Source organism: Giraffa tippelskirchi, chromosome 10 (assembly GCF_054371585.1).
Source record: "Giraffa tippelskirchi isolate mGirTip1 chromosome 10, T2T-mGirTip1v1.2.pri, whole genome shotgun sequence".
NCBI lineage: Eukaryota > Metazoa > Chordata > Mammalia > Artiodactyla > Giraffidae > Giraffa > Giraffa tippelskirchi.
In genome coordinates, this window is record NC_137284.1 from 130,555,576 (window position 1) to 130,574,928 (window position 19,353).

At 38.7% G+C, this 19,353-nt stretch overlaps 1 protein-coding gene across 2 annotated transcripts in view; it reads left to right on the forward strand.

Moving 5' to 3' along the window:
• PTPRZ1 (protein tyrosine phosphatase receptor type Z1) overlaps positions 1-19,353 on the forward strand; it is a 207,305-nt gene that overhangs the window by 164,541 nt on the left and 23,411 nt on the right. For both annotated transcript variants that reach the window (XM_081535354.1, XM_081535355.1), the window contains exons 15-22: positions 1,762-1,847; positions 8,210-8,230; positions 8,398-8,494; positions 12,300-12,382; positions 13,940-14,074; positions 14,894-15,028; positions 16,082-16,245; positions 17,778-17,913. In XM_081535354.1, coding sequence (XP_081391480.1) covers positions 1,762-1,847; positions 8,210-8,230; positions 8,398-8,494; positions 12,300-12,382; positions 13,940-14,074; positions 14,894-15,028; positions 16,082-16,245; positions 17,778-17,913 — 857 coding nt within the window. The remainder of the gene's footprint in view (positions 1-1,761; positions 1,848-8,209; positions 8,231-8,397; positions 8,495-12,299; positions 12,383-13,939; positions 14,075-14,893; positions 15,029-16,081; positions 16,246-17,777; positions 17,914-19,353) is intronic.

Consider the following 19,353-nt stretch of genomic DNA (forward strand, 5'->3'; position numbering starts at 1 on the left):
AAATAAAACAGAAGCATTTTCATTGTAATTTTCAACAGACATAGGAGTTAGACCTGTTTTGCTCTTTCACCTCTTTTATCAGCTTTGTATCTTTAACCACCACTGCTTTATTGGCTTTTCCAGTTTATATTAAAATTCTGTCATTTCTTTTCGTACAGCACCATTTCTTAGTAACATACTTTGAATTTTTGAGACCGATTGCTTTCAGTTATCTGTTGGGTTTAGTCCCCTTCACTGTCAAACATACCTCGCCTACATACCCTGTCAGCATGGGTAACATGCTGTTATGGGTAACAGCAAATTAACATTATCCAAAGTCCAACACAGTTTATTATTAACAATAAATAAAATAATCCAGAATTGGGTTGTCCAGGAAATCCAGAAACCCCTGTCCTAATTCTCAGAAGAATGGTGATCAAGGGCATCTCCTCCTTTCATCTGCTCAGCTCTCAAAGATGCACTCCTGAGCACCCCCAACATATGCATATGTTCATGTGAAATCGGGAAATAAACAGATAAGCTAGTCTCACCTACTTGCAGACCAGTTCGTAAAAGAAATTACTGGAAGACGTGATAGCAAATGAGAAGTAATAAGTTTGCTCATGGAAAGAGGTTAGCTCTGCTGAGGAATATCCATGGGTTTGACGGAGCTTGACTAGGACTAATGATTTAGATGTGACAAGTTATTTCTGTTTTCTTATCTAATTATAAAAGCTACTTCCAGGCAAGATGCTTCTGTAGGTGTGAAGGTGGAATTACACCTTTGTCTGGTGTTTCTTAAGCCTAACTCGCTAATTCAATTTTAGTATTCAGGTGCACTTATCTGAAAGAGAACAGATGGATTCCAATTTTTTTTTTAATCAACAAATTCTTGGTAACTGAAGCTTAAAAATATTAAATGGCCTAGATGCTGGACATCTGTTGATGTAAATAACTGTTTCTAGTGAAATGTGTTTGATGTTTCCTTGTCAGAGATATCACTTGTGAAGTTGCACACTGTGAACTAGTAATATGTTTAATCTAAGAAAGCCTTTCCAGGGGGGAAAAAAGAGAAAAAACAGACACAGGTAAAATAAATTGGCCCCTTCACAATTAATTAACAGATCCAGTGACTTTGTTTACATAGCATTTTTTCAAGTTAGAATTCTTGAAATTTTACAGATTAAAAGTCTCAAAGGTTTTTGACAATATACTTAATGAATAGTCTGGATATAAATGTTTTCTATTATTTATAGAGAAAAAGAGAAAATGTTTTCAAATGTAAACATCTGACAGTTTAATGGAGAGACACTAAACTGTACAATTGTATAAGACTGAAATTGTGCTATATATTATGTTAAACCCGTAGTAAAATTGAAAATATATTATTTCTGCATTTTTCCCCCAGAATTGACAGGCAACTCCCACTCATGTTAAAGAAAATTATCCATAAAGCGATGCAGTCCATTGATAAGAAGAGAGGCTGTGGTGTTATTTATAACTTAACATTGAAAATTAATTATTTTCTCTTTAGTGTATGAAAGGAAAAGATTCCTGATCAAATCAGAATTCCAAAATGCAGTTTATGATTAATAGTAAATGTAGAGAAAATTGGTAATTGTTGTTTATTGTTTCTCTGAACATAGATTCAGTTGAGTTTATAGGAATAATTGAATTTTGAAGTTGTTTTAGAAGAAAGCTCTTTATAAATCCCCACAAATGAGAGGCACATTTATTTCTGTTGAGTTATCCTTTCCAACTTAATTTTTTTTATTCACTTAGATGATGTTGGAGCAATTCCAATAAAGCACTTTCCAAAGCATGTTGCAGACTTACATGCAAGTAGTGGGTTTACTGAAGAATTTGAGGTATGATTTTAATATGTCTCTTTTAAACAGTATGGAAAATAGTAATTTTTTTTTTTTTTTTTGAAATTTACCAATAGGCTATTTCTTGAATTGAAACCATTTCCATTCTAGTGAAATTATTATTTCCATAATCACTTATGTGTCTAGGATATGTGTGATAGTTATGATATAATTTAGCAAATTGGTTTTCCATTTTAAAATTCAAGTTGTACTTGTGGAAAAAACAAAACCATAGTTAATTCCCATAAAATCAGAACTATAGTATTCTTTTTTTAATATGAATTGGTAACACTGATTCCTTTTAATTTTCTAAACGATATAATAAACTAGTAAATTTCATAATTTTCAGTCAAAGTTCATACAAACTCCTACTTGTAAGGATTACAATGTGTAAATCCAAAAACGCTTATTATACAAGGCATAATAAATATTATACAAGGTAAAGTCCTGTCTTCTCAAGAAAATACACATTTCTAAAAAACACTGGAACTTCACAGTCACTGAAAATTTTTCTAGTAGTATTCTGTAAAACACTCTTAGATGGTAGGCACAGGGAAATTTACTGCAAATTTAGCATGGCCCACTGAATTATCAGTTAAGGAGATTTTTTTCAAAATAGGGTGCCCTCAGCCAACAGTTAACAGTAATAACCACAAGCATAAAGTTACCTTCGTTGAGCACTCCCTATATGTCAGTCATTGTACTAGATGTGTCTACAGTCAACCTTCACCCAACTCTGGAAGTTATTTGTTTTTATTTCTATTCATATTGATGAAATCAACTTCAACAAAAGTTAATTAACAACTAATAAACAGCATGGGCTTCCCAGGTGGTGCTAGTAGTAAAGAACCCATCTAAGAGACGTTGGGAAGATCCTCTGCAGTAGGACATGGCAACCCACTCCTGTATCCTTACCAGGAGAATCCCATGGATAGAAGAGCCTGGAGGGCTACAATCCATAGGGTTGCAAAGAGTTGGACACAACTGAATGGACTTAGCACCTGTGAATGTGTAATCTCCATCTACCTCACTCTTATGAGGATTTAGGGTTGAAGGCATTTGGAGCTCACCTGGATAATACAGTATAATCTCCCTATCTCAGGATTCTTATCTTAAAACATAGCAGGGTGGGGCTTCCCAGGTGGCTCAGTGGTAAAGAATCTGCTTGCCTGCAGGAGATGCAGGAGTTCAGTTCAGTTCAGTCACTCAGTTGTGTTCTACTCTTTGCAACTCCATGAACCACAGCACGCCAGGCCTCCCTGTCCATCACCAACTCCCGGAATTCACACAAACTCATGTCCATTGAGTTGCTGATGCCATCCAACCATCTCATCCTCTGTTGTCCCCTTCTCCTCCTGCCCTCAATCTATCCCAGCATCAGGGTCTTTTCCAATGAGTCAGCTCTTCGCATCATGTGGCCAAAGTATTGGAATCTCAGCTTCAACATCAGTCCTTACAATGAACACCCAGGACTGATCTCCTTTAGGATGGACTGGTTGGATCTCCTTGCAGTCCAAGGGACTCTCAAGAGTCTTCTGCAATACCACATTTCAAAAGCATCAATTCTTCAGCGCTCAGCTTTCCTTATAGTCCAGCTCTCACATCCATACATGACCACTGGAAAAACCATAGCCTTGACTAGACGGACCTTTGTTGGCAAAATAACGTCTCTGCTTTTTAATATGCTGTCTAGCTTGGTCATAACTTTCCTTCCAAGGAATAAGCGTCTTTTAATTTCATGGCTGCAGTCACCATCTGCAGTGATTTTGGAGCCCAAAAAAGTAAAGTCAGCCACTGTTTCCATTGTTTCCCCATCTATTTCCCACGAAGTGATGGGACCAGATGCCATGATCTTAGTTTTCTGAATGTTGAGCTTTAAGCCAACTTTTTCACTCTCCTCTTTCGCTTTCATCAAAAGGCTCTTCAGTTCTTCTTCACTTTCTGCCGTAAGGGTGGTGTCATCTGCGTATCTGAGGTTATTGATATTTCTCTCAGCAATCTTGATTACAGTTTGTGCTTCTTCCAGCCCAGCGTTTCTCATGATGTACTCTGCAGGGTGACAATATACAGCCTTGACGTACTCCTTTTTCTATTTGGAACCAGTCTGTTGTTCCATGTCCAGTTCTAACTGTTGCTTCCTGACCTGCATACAGGTTTCTCAAGAAGCAGGTCAGGTGGTCTGGTATTCCCATCTCTTTCAGAATTTTCTACAGTTTATTGTGATCCACACAGTCAAAGGCTTTGGCATAGTCAATAAAGCAGAAATAGATGTTTTTCTGGAACTCTCTTGCTTTTTCGATGATCCATTGGATGTTGGCAATTTGATCTCTGGTTCCTCTGCCTTTTCTAAAACCACCTTGAACATCTGGAAGTTCACAGTTCACGTATTGCTGAAGCCTGGCTTGGAGAATTTTGAGCATTACTTTACTAGCATGTGAGATGAGTGCAATTGTGCAGTCGTTTGAGCATTCTTTGGCATTGCCTTTGGGATTGGAATGAAAACTGACCTTTTCCAGTCCCGTGGCCACTGCTGAGTTTTCCAAGTTTGCTGACATACCGAGTGCAGCACTTTCACAGCATCATCTTTTAGAATTTGAAATAGCTCAACTGGAATTCCATCACCTCCACTAGCTTTGTTTGTAGTGATGCTTCCTAAGGCCCACTTTACTTCACATCCCAGGATGTCTGGCTCTAGGTGAGTGATCACACCATTGTGATTATCTGGGTCGTGAAGATCTTTTTTTTACAGTTCTTCTGTGTATTCTTGCCACCTCTTCTTAATATCTTCTGCTTCTGTTAGATCCCTACCGTTTCTGTCCTGTATTGAGCCCATCCTTGCAGAAATGTTCCCTTGGTATCTCTAATTTTCTTAAAGAGATCTCTAGTCTTTCCCATTCTTTTGTTTTTCTCCATTTTTTTGCATTGATTGCTGAGGAAGGCTTTCTTATCTCTCCTGGTATTCTTTGAAACTCTGCATTCAGATGCTTATATCTTTCCTTTTCTCGTTTGCTTTTTGCTTCTCTTCTTTTCACAGCTATTTGTAAGGCCTCTTTAGACAGTCGTTTTGCCTTTTTGCATTTCTTTTTCTTGGGTATAGTCTTGATCCCTGTCTCCTGTACAGTGTCACAAACCTCTGTCCATAGTTCATCAGGCATTCTGTCTATCAGATCTAGTCCCTTAAATCTATTTCTCACTCCCACTGTATAAACATAAGGGATTTGATTTAGGTCCTACCTGAATGGTCTAGTGGTTTTCCCCACTTTCTTCAATTTAAATCTGAATTTGGCAATAAGAGTTCATGACCTGAGCCACAGTCAGCTCCTGGTCTTATTTTTGCTGAATGTATAGAGCTTCCCCATCTTTGGCTGCAAAGAATATAATTAATATGATTTTGGTATTGGCCATCTGGTGATTTCCACATGTAGAGTCTTCTCTTGTGTTGTTGGAAGAGGGTGTTTGCTATGACCAGTGCATTCTCTTGGCAAAACTCTATTAGCCTTTGCCCTGCTTCATTCTGTACTCCAAGGCCAAATTTGCCTTTTACTCTGGGTGTTTCTTGACTTCCTACTTTTGCATTCCAGTCCCCTATAATGAAAAGGACATCTTTTTTGGGTGTTAGTTCTAAAAGGTCTTGTAGGTCTCATAGAACCATTCAACTTCAGCTTCTTCAGCATTACTGGTTGGGGCATAGACTTGGATTACCGTGATATTGAATGGTTTGCCTTGGAAACGAACAGAGATCATTCTGTCGATTTTGAGATTGCAACCAAGTACTGTATTTTGTACTCTTTTGTTGACTATGATGGCTACTCCATTTCTTCTAAGGATTCCTGCCCACAGTAGTAGATATAATGGTCATCTGAGTTAAATTCACCCATTGCAGTCCATTTTAGTTCGCTGATTCCTAGAATGTCGACATTTACTCTTGCCATCTCCTGTTTGATCACTTCCAATTTGCCTTGATTCAGGGACCTAACATTCCAGGTTCCTATGCAATATTGCTCTTTACAGCATCGGACCTTGCTTCCATCACCAGTCACATCCACATCTGGGTGTTGTTTTTGCTTTGGCTCCATCTCTTCCTTCTTTCTGGAGTTATTTCTCCACTGATCTCCAGTAGCATACTGGGCACCTACCAACCTGGGGAGTTTGTCTTTCAGTGTCCTATCTTTTTGCCTTGAGAACCCCTTGAACAGTATGAAAAGGCAAATAAAGGAGATGCAGGAAATACAGGTTGTATCCGTAGGTCAGGAAAATACCCTGGAGAAAGAAATGGCAAGCCATTCCAGTATTCTTGCCTGGGAAATACCATGGACAAAGGAGCCTGGCAGGCCACAGTCCTTGGGGTTGCAAAGAGTCAAATACTAATGAGCATTCAAGCAAATAGCAAGGCTGGGATTCAAATCTGTCCTTTCCATTCTAGACACCAGGGGTTCCCAGCCCCACCGCCGCCTCTCCAAGTACTCAATCGACCTCCCTCTTTGAAGCCCTTCAAGCTCTGACCCTGATCAGAGGCTATACCACAGTTCCTAATACACTCTGCAACTTCTTCCCATGAATCAGATCCCCAAGAGCATAGTTATGGAAGGAAAATGCCAGAGATTAGAAAGCTTTAAAAAACTAAAGGAAAGATAAATGAAATGTATGTTTTCACTCAATTAAAAACATTAGAAGCCAGCTAATTTAATCTTTAAAAAAATCTAAGTCATAGCTATATTGAATAAGAAAGTACTATGAAGTGACTACTAAATAAAGTGGAATAATATGAAGAATTATATTTTTAAAACATCAAATTATTTTTTCCTATCATAACAGAGGTTACTGGGTGGTGCAGTATGAACTTACAGAAACTATCAGGCATTCATCAAACATAATCCTAGTTGCAAAAAAGAGAATATGTTAAGGATGGGTCTAACTTTCCAGATGTTAAAAACCATAAGGAAAAATAGAGAATTTATTGTAAAAGTTGCTGATAGCATATATACAAAAGCAGATACACAGTTTTCATAACTATAAAATCATTTTAAATAGTATTAAGCAGTTCATAATGATTAAATTAATAAAATAACCTCACACTTCTACTCAAAAAGTATATTCTTAATTCCATTGCTCTTAACGCACAGTCTGATTGAAGAATGCTTTTTATTAACTTAATAATTAGCTTAATAATTAATAATTCTGTACCTTTTAAGTGGGTCATATATTAAATTGTTTTTAAATCTAGAATCAGAATGACTTGCTGCAAAAGAGCCCTTGGAATGCTTGTTTAGTAAAGGGCTGAGCCATTTTGCCAATGAATCGGATTTCTATTTAGATTATATGTTTTCTCAAAAATTATAAGGCTTTCATGTTATTATCGGAGAAGGCAATGGCAGCCCACTCCAGTACTCTTGCCTGGAAAATCCCATGGATGGAGGAGCCTGGTAGGCTGCAGTCCATGGGGTTGCGAAGAGTCGGACACGACTGAGCGACTTCACTTTCACTTTTCACTTTCATGCATTGGAGGAGGAAATGGCAACCCACTCCAGTGTTCTTGCCTGGAGAATCCCAGGTACGGGGGAGCCTGGTGGGCTACCGTCCAAGGAGTCACACAGAGTCCGACACGACTGAAGCGACTTAGCAGCAGCAGCAGCAGCAGCATGTTATTATCTTAATATGAACTAAATAATTGAAAATTCCAAACTAATATATTTAGATAGAAGACATCCCTGAGAAGGATTTTAATTTATTTTAAAAGAGAAATGGCAGGAATAATTTTTCTCGACTCATTGAGGTTTTATTTTAATTAATAAGATGTCTACGAATTAAGTATGTAGAAAGTTGTACTATTTAAATTTTATTTCAAAAGACATAATATATATGAAAAAGACTTTAGGATATGTCTAATGTGTTGACAACTCTAAATCTGTTACAAACCACCTAATTAAGGACACTGTTTAGTCTTAAAATTACTCAAAATCAACAACAAAAAAAGTATCACTAATTCAGTTTCAAATAATTATATCATGATCAAATACAATTATATTTGAATATTAGCAAATCTGACTCATATGTCAAAATGTGTCATCAAATATGTGGTTTTTCTCATCAACATTTTAAAAATTCATCATATTATTATACCACTGTCCCCTTTTAAAAGTGTTATTTTTTCCTTTTACATGATTTTAAAGTTCCAAACTGTTAGAAATTTTGCTTTGCATGCAACTGTTTGAAACATTCTGTTGTGTTAGTATTTGACAAATGTATTTATTGCATGATCATGGTTTTCCATTGTAAACCTAATATGAACACTTTTTTTTCTCATTTGTCGTGTGCTGTGGAATTTGATTTCTTTACTTTTTTGGCATTCATTCCCTCATTAGACACTGAAAGAGTTTTACCAGGTAAGGCATTATTTCACTGCATTTTCTTATAGCCAAGAAATAGTTGATGTAACATGTAAAAAATTTTTTTGATAGATTGTTTTGTTTGTTGTCTTCCTTAGTGTATTTTAAGGCACTTTGTTTGAAAGGATGTGTATTAAAATGTTACCCATGCAATTTCTTTGCAGGAGGTGCAGAGCTGTACTGTTGATTTAGGTATCACAGCAGACAGCTCCAATCACCCCGACAATAAGCACAAGAACCGATACATAAATATTGTTGCCTGTAAGTATATCCTTCACTCAACTCTGACCTTATCATTGCGGTGCTTTTAATTCAGTGTCCTGAAGTTCTCTGACAGCAAACCTCAGTGAAGCTGTTTCAGAACCTTTTTGTATCAGGAGATGAGACTTGTGTTAGATAATACATGTTGTTTTACTACTCCAGCTTAAATACATTTTGCAATTAATGACATCTGTTTCTTTTGAACAAAATAAACTTGTGTTTTAATCCAGTTGTTTCTTCAGAACTCATTGCCTGTAAATTTGTTCTTATGGTTTCTGTCATTATTTATATTCTGTAGTTCTATTTTCACTTGAGATCCGCCTACTTTATGTGAATTTACAAACCAAAAGGCATTTTCTTTAGACTCTGTTTTTTTCTTTCTACCATTTCTGTTCCTCTCTTGCCATTCTCCCTGGGGTCTGACAAAAGATTAGTTGGATTCTTTCTTTTTATTTCTTCTCTCCTTTTATTGTCTTTTTCTCCTCCATGAATAGCTGTCTGGCTCTTTTCTTTAGGGCAAGTATACCTATTTATTTTCCTATGAAATTATCATGTTTCTTCCATCTTCTTACAGAATGTCTTGTTTACATCTGTTCCCTTTTATTTTCCTTTATATCCCCCTCATCTCTTGAAATCCATCTTCATTCTTCCCCAAAACTTCAACTTACTTCCTTTCTTATATATTCAGTTGTATGAACATGGTATTATAGCATGGTTGTTTAAATTCTGGTTCCATTCTAGTTTCTGGAATGGGAACTTTAGTGATCACAATGCTAAGTAATTTGCATAGATGCTGGCTTTTTTCCCTACAAGGTTTACACCAATTTTTCAATTTTGATAGAAGATTCTGCTTCACGTTTGGCCTCTCAGTGGAAGCAACTGTCTTACTACATGTAAAAGCTCAATTGTATTCAGTTGCTTCTTAGACAGAGTGGAGTGATTGTTAGACCATTCCCTCTACAAGCTAAATAGAAAATGCATGGGGTCATGCTAAGTTGCTTCAGTTGTGTCCGACGCTTTGTGACCCTATAGTCTGTCGTCCACCAGGCTCCGCTGTCCATGGGATTCTCCAGGCAAGAATACTGGAGTGGGTTGCCATGCCCTCCTCCAGGGGATCTTCTCGACCCAGGGATAGAACCCATGGCTCCTTCATTGCAAGCAGATTCTTTACCACTGAGGCCCAGGGAAGCCCAAATAGAAAATCCCTACCAGTGATTAAGAAGGGGATAGAGATTAACATTTGTTGAACACCTACTATATGCCTGGCACTGTAAATCTGTTATTTCAACTGACTCAATTTGCTATATAGCAGAAACTAACAAAACACTGTAAATCAACTCCAGTAAATCATACTCCAATAAAAATTAATTTTAAAAATATTCTAAGTGAATTAAATAAATAAGTCTGTTGTTTCATTTCATCCCTGAAAGAACCTGGCAAGATAGGTAATAACATTTCTACTTTACAGATGAAGAAAAAACCCAGAAATTTTACCCAGTAAGACCCTTCAGCACCAAAATACAAAAATAGGTCAGCCTGGCATTGAAGCCATCTTTCCATGGCCACACATCTATTTCTATGTACATTTCCTGCATCTTTGAGAGCTGCCAATCTCACCAAAGTATTCAGTTCAGTTCAGTCGCTCAGTCATGTCTGACTCTTTGCGACCCCATGAATCGCAGCATGCCAGGCCTCCCTGTCCATCACCAACTCCCAGAGTCTACCCAAACCCATGTCCATCAAGTCAGTGATGCCATCCAACCATCTCATCCTCTGTCGTCCCCGTCTCCTCCTGCCCCCAATCCTTCCCAGCATTAGGGTCTTTTCCAATGAGTCAACTTTTCGCATGAGGTGGCCAAAGTATTGGAGTTTCAGCTTCAACATCAGTCCTTCCAATGAACACCCAGGACTGATCTCCTTTAGGATGGACTGGTTGCATCTCCTTGCAGTCCAAGGGACTCTCAAGAGTCTTCTCCAACACCACAGTTCAAAAGCATCAATTCTTCGGCACTCAGCTTTCTTCACCGTCCAACTCTCACATCCATACATGACCACTGGAAAAACCATAGCCTTGACTAGATGCACCAAAGTATTACTATTCCACAATATCTCGTTTGGTCTGTATTCATTTCTTCATCCTTGAAAAAACTAGTCTGCCCAGGGAAACCATGAAGTGTCCTTCTAGTTATGCTTTCCTTTCTTATTAAGCAGTTCCTCCAAATATAGTTTCTCTGTAGAACTGAACTTATTCCAGAACTCCTCATTTCAACACATTTAATTATGACCATGCACTATGTATAACTATGAGAAACGCTGGGCTGGATGAAGCACAAGCCAGAATCAAGATTGCCGGGAGAAATATCAGTAACCTCAGATATGCAGATGACACCACCCTTATGGCAGAAAGTGAAGAAGAACTAAAGAGCCCCTTGATGAAAGTGAAAAAGGAGAGTGAAAAAGTTGACTTAAAGCTCAACATTCAGAAAACTAAGATCATGGCATCTGGTCCCATCACTTCATGGGAAATAGATGGGGAAACAATGGAAACAGTGACAGACTTTATTTTTTGGGCTCCAAAGTCACTGCAGATGGTGACTGCAGCCATGAAATTAAAAGACGCTTACCCCTTGGAAGGAAAGTTATGACCAAGCTAGACAGCATATTAAAAAGCAGAGACATTACTTTGCCAACAAAGGTCCATCTAGTCAAGGCTATGGTTTTTCCAGCAGTCATGTATGGATATGAGAGTTGGACTATAAAAAAAGCTGAGCGCCGAAGAATTGATGCTTTTGAACTGTGGTGTTGGAGAATACTCTTGAGAGTCCCTTGGACTGCAAGGAGATGCAACCAGTCCATCCTAAAGGAGATCAGTCCTGGGTGTTCATTGGAAGGACTGATGTTGAAGCTGAAACTCCAATACTTTGGCCACCTCATGCGAAGAGTTGACTCATTTGAAAAGACCCTGATGCTGGGAAAGATTGAAGGCAGGAGGAGAAGGGGACGACAGAGGATGAGATGGTTGGATGGCATCACCGACTCAATGGACATGGGTTTGGGTAGGGTCTGGGAGTTGGTGATGGACAGGGAGGCCTGGCATACTGTGGTTCATGGGGTCGCAAAGAGTCGGACACGACTGAGCAACTGAACTGAACTGAACTGAACTATGTGTAAGTTACCATGGTCTTCACGCCCTCTTCACTGACAGTGCAGGATCCATGCCCTCCATTCTTGGCCTTTGGTTCTCCTGCCTCCCTTTGCAGTAGTTCCTCTTTGAGGTCTTCCCTTGAAAGAGCTGCCTGCTCTAACTATTCACAGAAACTCCCTGGAGCCCTCCTGCTTCCTTCTCTACTTTCTTTTCCTCTGTCAGCCTCCTGTTCAGAGCATGCGTGCTACCATCCTTCCTTAGCTTGTTCTCTCCCCTTCATTGGCTCTGCAGCATTCACAGCCCCAGTATCTACCTTTAGAAGCCCATCTAAAATGCCAATTTTAGGAGTCAACCTCTATGAAAAGGTTTATTTTCATCCCAAACCAGTGTTCCCCTCGGACTCTGCACTCCTCTCTTGACACCCAAACATTCTTCTTTGTGTATATGTCCATTCCCACCTTCCTGAAAGAAATGGTTTTTGTTTTTGTTGTTATCTATATTTATCTACATTTTTGTCATCTCTGTATCTTCCAAAAGCCAACTAAAGTAAATGATGTTTGCACTGATTTTGTATTTGATAAATGATCATGTAAATGTAAATGACCTTTATGCTGAAAAGCAGTTCATGATATAGTGAGATATTTTCTTTTTTTATTACAGATGATCATAGTAGGGTTAAACTCGCACAACTTGCTGAGAAGGACGGCAAACTGACTGACTACATCAATGCCAATTATGTTGATGTAAGCATGTTTAAAATAAAATTTTATGAAAATTAGATTGTGAATATATTATACCAGAGCATTGTCCATATAATAGTGCTTAACATATATTATGTGAAAGATAATGAAAAATACAAATCAGCAGTAAGAGATCCCATGGCTAAAGGTTTTCAGATTGGATGGCACTCAAGCTCAGGTTTATTTCCTAGGTGAGAGAGGGAATTTGGGCTGAGAATGTACATTCAAGGTAGGGTGTATGTATTCTGATAAGTTTGTCACTCCTTAAATAAGAGGTGTAGGATCAATGCTTGTTTGGCATTTCCATCCCATGGTTCCTAGTGCAAAATTATCTAGATAGCAGATGATCAATAAATTTTGACTGCCAAGTTCCCACAGAAGAATTGGCTAAAAGGCAAACACATGATTACTAAACCAGTAACCAGCCTTTATAACCTTGGGTACATCTCAGGATACCCAGCTTTGTGAAACTTACTGGCGATCTCCAGGGGCGGTAGACCACTGACTCACTTCCTGCTGTTTCCTTGTGGTCAGTTGAATGCCAATGGAACTCGGTTATTTTCCTGACACTGACCTTACAGTCTAGCTGCCTTCAGGTTAATTCAAAGAAAGAAAGTGAAAGTGAAGTTGCTCAGTCTTTGTGATCCCATGAACTGTAGCCTATGAGGCTCCTCCATCCATGGAATTTTCCAGGCAAGAGTACTGGAGTGGGTTGCCATTTTCTTTTCCAGGGAATCTTCCCTACCCAGGGATCGAACCTGGGTCTCCCGCATTGCAAGCAGACCCTTTTACCGTCTGAGCCACCAGCCAGCCAGGGAAGCTTTTACCTTTTACCGTCTGAGCCACCAGCCAGCCAGGGAAGCTCCCTAATTCAAAGAAGTGAGCACCAAATATAAGTATCCAGTGGGTTTGTTGTAGGCAGTCACTTCAGGCTTCCATATCTGTGAGTGTGTGCGTCAGACTGAATGTGGGCTTTGGAGTTGGGACTGGCTCTGAATAGCAGCTCTGCCATTGCTAACTGAGAGCTTGGAAAGCCACTTAACTCTTCTGAGCTTCAGTTTGCTTATCTCCAAATCAAGAATGATTCTTCCATTTTTGCGTGTAACTTATGGATTAGGGTTAATGTTTGTAAACTTGGGCAACAGCAGGTAGTAAGTGAAGATAGCTGTGAATGATTAGCATTGCTCAGGTCTATCATAAGGAGAAAACACCAAAGCTTTCCTAATTATAGACAACTGAGCCCTAATGCCTCAAACACATTTCAGAGCTGCACAATTAAGGTAAACAGACTTGGATTAAATGCACTAAGACTGGAGGTGCAGAGAACAGCGGTTGTGTCAATGCAAAGAGAATATATATAGATATATATATACACACACACGTATATCTCATAGTTGAAAAATAATTGTTGTCTTTGCTGTGCTAGTACATTTTTCTGGCTTTGAAGTGTTTTTTTAACGGTTTTCTTTGATAGCAAAACTGTGCTGATCTTAGAACCTGAACGGTTAAAAATGACATACAAATGTGTTAGTGAGAAACATTTGTCATTTGTCTCTTCAGGGCTACAACAGACCAAAAGCTTACATTGCTGCCCAAGGCCCACTGAAATCCACAGCAGAAGATTTCTGGAGAATGATATGGGAGCATAATGTGGAAGTTATTGTCATGATAACGAACCTTGTGGAGAAAGGAAGGGTATGTAGGTTATCTCTTATGCCCTCCCCAAGATAGTGATTGGAAGTGCTTTAAGTTGCTTGTGATAGAGTCAGTGTTAGGGAGCAGCAAAAGTTAGGAAAGCTTATCCGGATTTCTTTCTAGTAGATAAAACAGCTAAAGAGAAATGGTAGCATTGAAACATATACACTACCATATGTAAAATTGACAGACAGTGGGAATTTGCTGTATGATGCAGGGAGCTCAACTGGGTGCTCTGTGATTACCTAGGAGGGTGGGATGGGGTGGGAGGTGGGAGGGAGGTTCAAAAGGGAGGGGACATGTGTATGCCTATGGCTGATTCACATTGATGCATGGCAGAAACCAACAAAATCTTTTAAAACAGTTATCCTCCAATGAAGAATAAATACATTTAAAATAAAAAATAAATAAAAATAAAGGGAAACAGAGGTCAAAATCTTCACTATATATCAAGCTATGGGTTATTTAAATGCATTCTTCATTCTATGAGAAAAAGCAAATGAGGTTCATTGAAAAGCAATGCAGAGTGAAGTAGGTTTTAATTCACAGGAGCTGGATTCTAGCCCTGGCTTCACAGTGACTCAGGACATCTGGCCTCACTTTTCTCATCCTAAAGAGGGAGGAGTTTGGATCCATCATCTCAGGTCTTTCAGCCCTGGAGCTCTCTCCCTGCTCTTCTCTACAACTGACTCATAGTCACTGAGAAAGGAAAGAAATTGTTTAGAAGAATAAGGGTGTCATGGTATCATATCTTTACTGATTTCAGGGGTGACTTACACTAAGCATTTGAAATATGAAAATAGCATTTTTCTTTCACAGAGAAAATGTGACCAGTACTGGCCTGTGGATGGAAGTGAAGAGTATGGGAACTTTCTGGTCACTCAAAAGAGTATTCAGGTGCTTGCTTATTATACTGTGAGGAATTTTACTCTAAGAAACACAAAGATCAAAAAGGTGAGTCCACACATGATGGATACCATCAATTGAATAATACATCTTGGTCCTTTTTAAAGGGAACAAGTGGTATAACCAAAACAGAGTAAAAATACATGCAAGTAAAGGCAGTGAGAGTTCTTAATTGGGACTTCCCTGGTGGTCCAGTGGTTAAGAATTCATCTTCTAATATAACGGATGTGGCTAAGAACCCTGGCCAGGGAACTGAGATCCTACATGTCGTGGGGCAACTAAGCTCATGCACTGCAGCTGCTGAGCCCATGAGCCTAGGGTGCATGCTGCACAACAAGAGAAGCCACCATAATGAGATGCCTGTGCACCACCAAGAAGACCCAGCAGAGTCAAAAAAGAAAAGAAAATAACTGTTCTTATCACAGCTACATCTCAATCCCAAAGATTTCTTCCAAACCTCTTAATCCCAGATGTGGCTTTGGCACCATATTCTTTGTAGTGCCAATAGTTGCAGTGATACACAAACAAAAGTCTTTGTTCCATATGATAACTGCACATCCAACTAAAATAGTGGAAATTGAAAAGGAGGAAGAAAAGAAAAAGAGCAAGTTATAAGTCAGGGTTCCTTAGAAAAACGTATATATGTATGCTTATATAAATATATATATATATATATATTTAGAGAGAGAGGTTTTTTTTTATTTTTAAGAATTGATTCCAAGCTAGAAATTTAGGCAAAATTTCTACATTGCAGTCTTGAGAATACCTTCTTTTTCAGGAAACCTCAGTCTTTGCTCTTGAGTTCTTCAACTGATATTACAGAGCCTCATCCACTTTACTGGAAGTCTTACTGATTTAGATGTCAATCATATCTTAAAAAATACCTTGATGGCAACATTTGGTGTGACTGGTTTGACCAAGCTACTGACTGCCATAGCTTAACCAAGTTGATATACGAAATTAACCATCACAAATGACAATGTACTTTTTTAGCTTTGTTATGAACCACCAGCATCAAGCTCTGAATCCTAAGATGATGTTTAAAGACCCCATTTGTGCATGTTCCTGTAATTAGCTGATTAGCTGTCTGGTGTCTTTTAGGGCTCCCAGAAAGGAAGACCCAGTGGGCGCGTGGTTACCCAGTACCACTACACTCAGTGGCCTGACATGGGAGTGCCTGAGTACTCGCTGCCAGTGCTGACCTTTGTGAGAAAGGCCTCGCATGCCAAGCGCCATGCAGTAGGGCCTGTTGTTGTCCACTGCAGGTGAGTTTCAGCACCGGGTTGTAAACCCATAAAATTGCTTAAGATAATAAAAAGGGAATCAGTGGAACAAAGGTTTTGCCAAAATGGAAATGATTTCATGAAGGGAGGGGCATGAAATATTGGTCCCTAGGAAGTGAGTATGCCAGACTCAGAACTGGATTCCTGAATATTTCAAAGCAGCAGTTATTTCTATGATGTATATTATTCTATTTGATTGTTCGATTGGATTTCAACTTATGAAAGGTGTGAAGCAGGCAGAACAATGTCTTGTAATTAAACAAACATTTATTACAATATAATGTGAGATAAAAATCCTTGAGATGCAACCCATGTTTCTAGGAGTTAATAGTCTATTATAGACTTCATAAGCCAGGTTTATATTAGAAAAATCAAAGCCCACAAAATGTGAGGAATTCAGCAAAATACTTTTAATTTGTTTTTAAACAGTTTGGGGTCAAAACTCTTTCTTATATTCCTGAGTTCTAATACATCCTATTGAAAGCCCAGGTACTTCCAAGACAGGATGGATTAATAGAAATAATGATATTTCAAAGAAAGAGAAAAATGTGTTAGAGGATTTAATTTAATATCTTTCAGTTAAAACAAAAATAGCAGTTAATGTTTACTGAGTGCTAACCACAAAAATCGAATTTGCTTCTGTTAAAGCAGCACCTATATTTTTACAGAAACAAGTGTTTTCCTTTGATATGCAGTGTATCTCACACATTCTAATTACCTGTCTCAGGAGTTAGGCTCAGACAAAGTTTGAGAGACCTATCTTGAGGTTTTTTATCTGAGCCTGGAAGTTGAGGGAAACAGGAAGATGCAAGAAAAATAGCTCTGAAGGTCAGAGATTGTTTCCTGGTGAATGGAGGAGGCCCAGAGCATTTTGAGAGCAGCTGCTAATTCTTCACTCTAGTACTTCCTACTCGTCAGAGCGTTTGAAAGGAATCCGTGTCTCTGAATTCTGTCCCTCTGCTAGAGGCTTTGAAGAAGTCGATAGATAATGGCCCTTTAGAAATGACTGAAGTTATGCTTTATTCCTCACCATCTCAAGGAAATGATATTTTCAGCTGAAAGCCTTTGCAAACTCTCTCTTCCCATTAATGCGGAAACCTTTTCAAACCTGTTTACCTGACAGTACCGACCTGGAGACCTTGTCTTTTCAGAGTTTGGAGAAGCTGATGTTTTCATTTTTCTCAAATTAAATGTCTATTTGCTAGGCTCTGATACATAATATTTTCATTGTATCATATAAGCTGAATAATAACTGTAATTATTGAACTAAAAAGTCTCCAACAGAAATGATCATATTGCTTTGGAGTTTGACCTGTCGGCAAAAAAGAAAAGAGAAAACTTTGTTATTTGAAGCATTCTGCTTAACTCTTAAGCTGCTAAGTTTCTGGACTGCTAAATTACCTACTAAATGGCTTGGAAAAGGAAATTAATTTACAAGACAGCCAGTTGTGACCTATCCTCAAATGTACTTTATACTTGACATTGAACTAGCTCTTTCTTTGTGTGCTCTTCAGTGCTGGAGTTGGAAGAACGGGCACATACATTGTGCTCGACAGTATGCTGCAGCAAATTCAGCATGAAGGAACCGTCAATGTATTTGGCTTTTTAAAACACATTCGTTCACAAAGAAATTACTTGGTGCAAACTGAGGTATGATAAAAAGCATAATTTAATTTATCTAAGGACTGCAAATGTCCCTAAATGCTGGATAGACCAGAGTTTGTATTACCAGATTCATTAGTCCCACGGGGCACCCCTTGATAAAGTGCTATGAACTGGGCGGCTTAAAACAACAGAAATGTATCATCTCCTAGTTCTGGAGGATAGAAGTCCAAAATCAAGGTGTGGGCAGCAGGGCCATGCTCCCTCCACATCCTCTAGGGAAGGATCCTTCCATGTCACTTCAAGTTTCTGATAGTCTCATATTTCCCTGGATTTAGCAGCCTAACTCCAGTCTCTGCCTGTATCTTCACACAGCTGTCTTCCCCCTATGTCCGTGTCCAAATTTCCTCTTATAAGGATGTCAGCCCTACTTCATTTAACTAATGACATCTGCATCATCTCTGTTTACAAATAAGGTCACATTCTGAGGTACTAGGAGGTCAGGGTTTCAGCATATCTTTTTGGGGAAGGACACAGTTCAACCTTTAACACCAGATTATTGCATATGTGTCATTGATAGACCAGCTAAATTCTGTCTGTCTTATAACCAATGGGGAATATCTTTAAGACAACACTGCTCACAGAAAAGATTCAGAAGAAGAGTAAGTGGATCAGTCAACACTCATCTCCTCCACCAGAATCCTCAAGCTTTTCCTGTGTGTAGTGAGCAAATAGATTCATTCTCCTATTTAAATAGTATGAATTATGCTCAAATTGGAGCTTTAATGCAGGAGACATAAGAGAGTCGGGTTTGATCCCTGGGTCGGGAAGATCCCCTGGAGGAGGAAATGGCAACTCACCCTGGTATTCTTGCCTGGAGAATCCCATGGACAGAGGAGCCAGGTGGGCTACAGTCTGTAGGGTCGCAAAGAATTGGATATGACTGAAGCAACTTAGCATGCACACATGCTCAAATTAGATTCTTTTTTAAGCCCATTTCATTTGCCTGTATGTGACACAGGACAAAGTCTCCATACCTGTATTTTATTTTCACTATTTCTAAATAAAAATAGATTTAAATTGAAAACTATGGATGACAGCTGGAAAACAATAAGAAACCTATGACTGAATGGCTTTGAAACCAATCAAACTTCAACCCATCAAGGAGATGACATTCTAGTTAGATAAGACTAGGGAAGAGTCCCATCCATGAAATAGAAGATAACTATTAAAAACGTATAGATAATTGTGCTGAATTACATTTGACCAGCTAAAAGGAGAACTGGAATGGACAGAAGGGAAAGACCCATCAGAAGTAGAGAAGTCAGTGCAAAATGTGGAAGAGGGTCTCAGGTATGAAGGATGCCCAGAGAGGACATTGCTTTGCCTCCCAGAATCTTCCAGTGGTCTCCTCTAAAAGTCAAGCTCATGAAATAAAGAGATGAGAGTGGAAACAGTTGTGTTCTTTCTATATTATTCCTTTTCCTC